Source organism: Danio rerio, chromosome 3 (assembly GCF_049306965.1).
Source record: "Danio rerio strain Tuebingen ecotype United States chromosome 3, GRCz12tu, whole genome shotgun sequence".
Lineage (NCBI taxonomy): Eukaryota > Metazoa > Chordata > Actinopteri > Cypriniformes > Danionidae > Danio > Danio rerio.
The window spans coordinates 17,424,595-17,433,660 of NC_133178.1; the positions used below are offsets into that span (position 1 = coordinate 17,424,595).

At 32.6% G+C, this 9,066-nt stretch overlaps 1 protein-coding gene across 11 annotated transcripts in view; it reads left to right on the forward strand.

Annotated features, from left to right (window-relative positions):
- The window catches only part of arhgap17b (Rho GTPase activating protein 17b), a 71,722-nt gene extending 62,973 nt beyond the window's left edge, over nucleotides 1–8,749 (forward strand). For 4 of the 11 annotated variants that reach the window (XM_009299322.5, XM_009299323.5, XM_009299325.5 and 1 more), the window contains one exon: nucleotides 7,227–8,749. In XM_009299322.5, the coding sequence (XP_009297597.1) occupies nucleotides 7,227–7,363 (137 nt within the window). In that variant the 3' untranslated portion in view covers nucleotides 7,364–8,749. Of the gene's footprint in view, nucleotides 1–3,953; nucleotides 3,995–7,226 lie in introns of all 11 variants that reach the window. The other 7 variants (XM_073934777.1, XM_073934795.1, XM_073934803.1 and 4 more) reach the window with 3 other exon arrangements.
- Nucleotides 8,750–9,066: the final 317 nt, after the last annotated feature.

Consider the following 9,066-nt stretch of genomic DNA (forward strand, 5'->3'; position numbering starts at 1 on the left):
ATTCTGTGGACAGCATGTACAAAATGACTCTAAATAATAAAATAATGAGATTATAGAAATATATATATGATCAATATCACACTCGTAGCAGTGCGATATGGCTGTATATCGGCACTGGTGGGAGGCGTGCGAGTGTGATATTGCGTTTATACAACAGTTTGACGGCATAATTGTGTATATAAAAACAAAATCAAACACAGAGCGTTTCAAAAACCCTTTTGTATGTGGAACTACTTTCTTCCACATTGGATTCAAATCATAAGCTGACAGTTAAACAGTTGACCGCGCATCTTTTAAACTTTAGATCTGTAGTGTCTTCTTTTTGCTGGCTGTATGTGGGTGTAGTAATACACAAAGGGTAAAGAGGCTGTAGGAGTTCTGATATGGCAGAATATCGCTCGGCTATCAGCCAATCAGATTTGAGAACCAGACAAATCTGTTGTATAAAATATATATATATACAAAGAAATTAAGCAAATTAAATAGAAATTATTTGTAAAAACAAGATCCATTGACAGCAGTAAATGTTATGTGACTTAAAAGATGAAATAAAATATTTGATAACTATTTGTAAGAAAGAAATTGTTTTATGGACAGGATATAACTTTGAAAAATTTAATTGAAATTGTGATTAATTACTATAAGTAAATTTAAAAAAAGGTTGAAAATATTATTTGGCATCCAAGGCATATACAAAATATGTTTAAATAAATATAAATAATAAAATAAATTGTATTATCTTATGCGGGGGAGAAAGACAGTGACTATGTTTACATGGACATCAATAATCAAATTATTTGCCAAATTATTAGTTTGTCGACTTTAACTGCAGTTTGGCTCTTTCACTTTCATTTAGGAACATTTCATGCATGCCCCTCATGACAAACAAGATATTGAACGGGAGGAACTGCAGGACGAGTGTAGTTTTAATGGAGAAAAAAAAACATTTGTCAGTAACTTTTATGCACTCGGTAGGTTGTGTCAGAAAGCCGTGTATAGAATGCAGCGAAAATCCTACACCCCGGTAATAGTTTACGTTGTTTACATGTTTACATTCGGAAAGCAGCATTTACAGCAGATCTTTCAGTCCATAATATTGTAGTGATGTTAACGTACTGTAAATTTTACAGTAAACTAAACCATTTTAACTAAGGTATGTCTTTAAAAACTAAAACTGAAAGAATACTGCTGATGATACTAGATAACTTTGCCATCTGAATAAACATAATAAAGAGCACTGAGCACATTTAACAAATCTGTAGAGACAGGACAATCAACACCAACTGGAACCGCGTCTTTTTTAAAAAGAAGACAAGTGGCAAATCCGAATTTCACCATTTCCAGATGCGAAAAGCTCTCGGGTGAAAACATTTTTTCCTTGCGAACATATTTTTGTTGCATGTTAGCAGACCACTGTAATCCACACAAGAGTCCAGCTGCGCTCTCACAGTGGGGAAATAAGATACAAAACCTTCTTTGCAGCACATTTATAAACACAACACCCATGACCCATGTCTTCTTTTTCCAATGATTTTAATAGCACTCCTTCTCCCTTACGTCTTCAAAGCTTTATCATGCATTTTAATGAAGTTGCACCTCATACACAATAGAGCGCGCTGATTGGCGGTCTGGAAAGACTTGGAAGTCTTTCTCATGAATTAATGCTGAAAACTCAAAGACGTCACGTTGTACCTGTCGCTACAATCATCCAGTCTCCAAGCTGGAATTTACACAAGGATCTAATCACCGTGACGTAGCTACAAAAATTATTTTCAAACCGGGAAAATCAATTTGCTCGAAATAACACAAAACAACCAGTTTTTTCTGAAATATCTGTGTCCTATTAGTGTTTTTAGCAGCGAGGGACACATACATGACTGTCAACATCTCAAAAAAATGTGTTTTGGTGTTTTGTGACTCTTTAAAGTTCTGTTTACAGGCCACTTCAAATATTTTTTTCTAATCATCCTATCGTGAAATGGACCAGTGTGTAAATCCCCTCTAAAATGCATTATTGATGGATATAAATCCAATCACTCAAACCACTTCAGGAGGTGGTCTGGGATGCATTCCAGATGAAATTGGAAAGGTCTTAATGCATCTAGTTGTTGAAACCCTTAAATATACTTTTTTCTCCTCTCAAGTATGAATTTACCTAAATAAAGTTACTCAAGAAGTCTGGCATTTTTACACATAAGTGCGTTTTATGCTATACAAGTGAAGTAAGTTGAGCTCACAGTCACAGATGCAGAGGTTCAAAGTATATACAGGAATCAGAGATTGAAATTCAATACCTTTTTAGACTTATTGCATACATTTTAAGACCTCATCACTACTTCAGGTTTCAACCAGTAACATTGCTGACATTTTAACTGGCAGTGTATTTACAAAATACTGATTGCAAGAAATGAATCCTAAACTAAAACTGAATTTATATACTAAATTAAAATATTAATCCAGCAGGTGGCGCTTTTACAACAGTAAATAAAGCTGCATGATGTCAAATCTAGCAGCATTTGTTTGATTTTCATAAACTACTCAGCATCCTGATATTCAAAGATTAAATTCAGTCAAACTGTAGCATACTGATACAAAATTTAACACTTTGTAAAAAAGCATTTAGGACTTCTAATACTTTTTAAGGGCCGTAAAATTTTCTAAATTGATTTATCAATTTCTAATACTTTATTATTATTATTATTATTATTATTATTATTATTATTATTATTATTATTGTTATTATAATAACCTTTATTTTACCAGAAAAGACAGATTGAGATTAAAAATCTCAATGCTTTTTAAGACACCCCGGACACCCTGAGGTTGCTGTTTTTCATATTGTATGCAATTTTAGTGTGCAAAAAAAAAAAAGCCTTCACTTTCACTGCTGTTGCATCATGATTCAACCGACATCTCTCACTGCTGATGATGATGATGTTCACCACACGTTTGGGGTTTAATGACACGCTTCATCTCAAAAGTCAACATGAAGTCAAAAATTACTTTTGTTTATTTTTCTATAGTGTATTAATACTGTATGTGCTATCCTAAAGACAAAATACTAAAATAATATAATAAAAATAAAATATTATAGTAGAAAATTAAATAATTAATTTTCTTTTTAGCTTAGTCCCTTTATTCATCAGGGGTTGCCACAGCGGAATGATCCGCCAACTTATCCAGCATATGTTTTACGCTGCGGATGCCCTTTCAGCTGCAACCCATGACTGGGAAATATAGTAGATAATATTGTAGTATAATATTATAGTTATATCATTTTTTTTTATTATTTTGTATTATTTTAATATTCATTTATTTATTTTTGAAACTTATTATTAATAATAATAGCTTAAAACATTATATATAATATATATATATATATATATATATATATATATATATATATATATATATATATATATATTATTATTATTATTATTATTAACAGTTTTGAGAATGTTATTATTTTAATATTTGAGCATTAAAAGTAAAAGGAAGATTTTCTTTATATATATATATATATATATATATATATATATATATATATATATATATATATATATATATATATACATATTTATTTACATTTATAGTCTGCTAAAAAATGCATGAAAAGCAAAAATGCTATAAGATATGATTAATGGGTTCTTTAAAACAAATGGAATTTGCCGTTAGTAATAAATAAATGTATAATTCAAGTTTTATTAACTAGTAATACATCACAGAGTTGTTTTTGCTGTACTCCTAATTGAATCAGTGTACAGCATTTGTGAGCAAAAGCTACAATCACAGGCATCTCTGTAATCATTCCAGCAGTAAAAAGGCTTGCAGGGTTTCATGTAGACCGGCGAGGTTTGAGACGTGATTGGCTTTTTGGAGTGTGATTGTGTTATGACTGGCCTGGAGTGTGCGATTAGTTTGATCATGTTGTTGACGTTGTTGCACTGTTACAGATGTGTGATCCTCTGCTGTGAGGTGCGCAGGTAAGAACTGTGTGAGTGCGTATGTGTGTGTATGTGCGCATGTGTGTTTCTGGTGCCTGTTTAACCCAACTAACAGCAACGTAACCTGCATGACTTAACCAGCCTAACCAGTGTCTCAGGATGAAACATCAGCAGCACATGCTTCATGTCAAAACACGTCAACTCCGCTGCTTCTGCAGGGTCACCTGTGCCATACGTGTTTTAATAACATTGCTTCTTTGTTTTTAATAGTGTGTTCAATTTTGGGGTCAGTCAGATGTTTTTAGAAGAAAAAGAAAACTTTATTTAGAAAAGACACATGAAATTGATCCAGTTTGAAATATTTACATAAAATTTTAAGTATATTTCTAAAATAATCCTAAACCAGTAGCACAGTTTGGATAAATTATTTAAAATCATTAGTTATAATAATAAAACTGATAATAATCTCTATCAAAAATATGTAGCAATAGAGCACAGGTGTCAAACTCAGTTACTGGAGGGCCGCAGCTCTGCACAATTTAGCTTTAAGCCTAATTAAACACACCTGATCAAACTGATTGAGTCTTTCAGACTTGCCCACAGGTAATGCCGCAGTCACACTAGAGTTTGAGCATACGAAATTCTGTCGTACGCCGCTACGAAAAGGGGCGGGATTAAACAAGATGATTAGACATTAAAAAGCAAGTGGTTGGTCCATATTTTACATTCCCATTCAGAAAGGGTGGTGTTATATTCTTCGATTGGTCTCACGCAATCCTGTTATGCAATTTCGCAGGTCAGAGCACTGCAAAAAAATAATTTTCTTAGTTTTTTTTTGTCTTCTTTCTGGTCCAAATATCTAAAAATCCCTAAATCAGAAAGAATTTTCTAGACACAGTGTCTTGTTTTAAGAAATAATATGCCAAAATGAGGTAAGTTAAAGTAATCTGCCAAAACATGCATGAGCTTGCGTTTCTGGTCTGCCATATTCGCATTCGTGTGTTTAATTCACGAGTTCACACTTACAATAGGAATAAAGTGTATTTGGCCTGCTGTCCAGGGAGAGGGCTCGGGGAAGATGGCCCAACTCGTGTTATTCCCCTTATTGAAAAAGAAAGAGAAGTTGGGGTTTGAGCGAAGTGTCTAGCCCGGCCCCAGAATGCTTTCCTCGGGTAGATAATGTTTAAGAGGTGAGGTGTCGGGGTGGTCATGAGATATTGCAGGAAGGACAACTTTTGGTATTGATAGGGGTTTGGTCTGATTGAATGATTGTCAGTGACGTATTTTGAATTACTGAAACATCTGTGTGTGCTCCTCCCAAAGTTTGAGCTGCGGCCATCCAGGAACTGTGTTTGACACCGCAATAGAGCTCAAGAGCAACATGCAATTTGGATTAATAGAGACTACTTTGAAAAACATCATACTGACTGCAAAAATTTTTATCATGGTGTGTGTATATTGTTATATACAGTTAAAGTCAGAATTAATAGCCCGCCTTTGAATTTTTTTCTTTTTAAAATATTTCCCAAATGGTGTTTAACAGAGCAAGGATATTTTCACAGTATGTGTGATATTATTTTTTCTTCTGGAGAAAGTCTTATTTTTTTAAAAGTTTTATTTCAGCTGGAATAAAAGCAGTTTTACATTTTTTTAAAGCCATCTTAAAGACAACATTATTAGTCCTTTTAAGCTATATTTTTTCTAATATTCTACAGAACAAACCATCGTTATACAATAACTTGCCTAATTACCCTAACCTGCCTAGTTAACCTAATTAACCTAATTAAGCCTTTAAATGTCACTTTAAGCTGTATAAAAGTGTCTTGAAAATAGTCAAATATTATGTACTGTCATCATGGCAAAGATAAAATAAATCAGTTATTAGAAATGAGTTATTAAATCTATTATGTTTAGACGTGTTCAAAAACATCTTCTCTCTATTAAACAGAAACAGAAAAAATAAAGAGAGAGGCAAGACTTCAGACTTCAACTGTATATATATATATATATATATATATATATATATATATATATATATATATATATATATATATATACATACATATATATATACATATATACTTCACCTATATTTTACTATGTTATACTATAATATTTTTCCTCCTAATGTTTCCCAAGTGATGTTTAACAGAGCAAGGAGATTTTTTCTTATTAGAGCAAGGATTTAACAGAGCAAGGAGATTTTTTCTTATTAGTCTTATTTATGTTAGTTTGGCTTGAATAAAAGCAATTTCTACTTATTTTTAATATATAATTAGCACTCTTAAGCTTTTTTTTAATTGACTACAGAACAGACTGTCTAACGACTTGCCGAATTACCCTAACTTGCCTAGTTAGTGAATACTACATTGTAAAATCTTTGTCCTTTGTCCTAATTTTTTTTGTTGAATCAAACTACAATTTTCAATCATCTCAACTTACATCAATCGACAGAAAATATTAATTTAAACTCAAAATTTCAAATTTGAAACCTGATTAACTTAATAAAATAACTTAAAGGAACATGAAAATGTTTGTTGTCTTGACTTTTTGTCATTCATTTTTTTGCAGTTGTTATCTTAGCAAAGACAAAATGAACAAATTATTAGTACTATTATTTTAAAAATGTGTGGGAAAAATCTTCTCTCTATTAAATATCACTTGGGAAATATTTGAAAAGGATTCATATTTCACAGGAGGGCTAATAATTTTCCCATCAATTATGTGTGTGTGTGGTATGCATGTATGTTTCTGGGTATATATAGTCATTTTCTGGGTAAAAAACCCTCTAAATCCTCTTTATGTCCAGTGCTCAGCATTAATGAGTACACCCCATTTTGAAAATAAATATTGTCAGTCAATATAGGTAATATATGTTGGTGCATTTGAACAAAACTGATTTATTAAACAAATATTTTTATTAAAATGATATGTTAGTCACCAAACATCTTCAGAAATCAAAGATAATTCATTTAAATCATGCAAAATATTACAAAAAAAATGACAAACTACAAAATGTTATATATGTTTTTGTTTCTCTTGATTTTTGCTCTTTTTAAATTTTTATTTAACATTTTCCTCTAAGATATAAGTTTGGCCTACTAATTTTTGGACCGTTATTGTGAGTTATTTTATTAGATTAATTTCAGATTTGGCATATGCGCAAATATATTCTTTAAAGCATCCTAAATATAATCAAAGCACTTTTATTATATATAGGATTTATATGAAGGTTTAATTGAGAGATGATAAAGTTTATCTCTGCATTATGCCTGTGCACAGATGGAGACGGAGAAGCAGAAGGAGAGCAAAGATCTTTGTCGGGATCAGGGCTGGATCTTGTCCCGGAGCTCAAGGAGGACGAGCCTACAGTAGTGCAGCCAGAATATGAGCGCATAACAGAAAACACCGCCCTGTGAGGTGGGCGGAGTCAAGCCTTCACACAGCCAATCCAAAGCTATGTTTGCAATGGACAACTAGCATACACACCGCGTAGTATATTCCTGCTGTTGTTGTTTTTTATGATGTGACAATATGTGATATAGGAGAGAAAAAAGTGAGCTATTTAACATTCTTCAAACAAATAATCCACCATAGTTGCTTATCGTTCAGACATCACACTGGAAATCGACGCATTGCATCGTGGGATACGGTACACAGCTAAGTGTGGCTGTTCATTCGAAGAAAAAGTCACGCAAAAGGTAATATGCTAGTATGCCATTCTGAACATCGCAAATCACTTTCACAAGAAAGAAAATCTTCCTGGAGTCTCTCTGGCCTCACAATGCTGGCACATTGTAACCCGAACACCAGGAAGAAATTGATGCGCACATATTAACATGCTATGCCTTCTTGATTTTGTTTGGTTTGGGTTCTAATCAAATAGGGATGTCTTTGGTTTCTAAAATATGTGCCTTAAAACGCACCAAATCACTGAGTGTAAGTGTGAGAGTGTGTGAGAGTGTGTGAGAGTGTGTGAGAGTGTGTGTGTGTGTGTGTGTGTGTGTGTGTGTGTGTGTGTGTGTGTGTGTGTGTGTGTGTGTGTGTGTGTGTGTGTGTGTGTGTGTGTGTGTGTGTGTGTTTGTTGGTTCTTGTGGTAAACGTCACTTATTCAATTTTTTTTTTAATCACTCCATTTCTCTTCAATATGTAAAATTTTGGATTAAAAAAAAATAGGATGTTAATAATTAGGAATAATGCAAGATATAGTTCATTCAATATGATTTGCATTTTTAAGTATTTTTCCTGGGGTGCAATACTGACTCTGGCGGCGGTGTAGTGTTATAGTCATTTTATAATAGCTTTTTTAATGTAATGATGTTTTACAGGGCTTATTATAGTGGAGAATGTATTATCAAGTACTATTTTTCTTTTCTTATCCACTAAAATAAATCCTGAAAAATGTGTGAAATACATTATTCTCAAAATGACCAAAGATACATTTTTTTTATGAATAATACTTTATCAGATTGGGTTTGTTTCATGTTGTTTGCGATGCATAAACAGCACTGACAACATTAATGTGAATAGAAAGCTCAATTAAGCTCAGGAAATGTCAGCTAGAAAGCCAAAAAAAAATCATCCCCTCCTTTATTCCTGTGGATGTTATATAAAGTTACTATCATATTTTTATTCTGTTTCTCCTAATTTTCAGACATCCATGTGCACATAATCTGCATTCTTCATCCTCACGTTCCCCAGTGCCTCAGATTGACAAATGCTTTAAGAATTTGTTTTTTTTCCAGATACAAACTTTTTTTTTGCCTGATTATATATCTAATAAAATGTTTAATTACAGAAACAAATGATAGTAGAGTTGTTGTTTTTGTTTAAATTGTTTAATTTACAAAAACGTCAAGGAAAAGTAGTAAAAATTGATTTGCATGTCAGACTATCATTAAACTCTAAATTTTACGTTTATTATAATTGCGCATATTCAGGCCCAGTGCCGAAAGAATTTGTGCCTCCTCAGTATTCATAGAGGATCAGGGTCCCACTTTATATTAAGTGTCGCTTATACCTGTGAACTTGGTGTAACTTCTTGTTACAGATGTGTACTTTTTTTTGTGTTGTTACCAATGTCCTGTTACACATTTGAACTATTCAGTGGGTTGTTGCATGT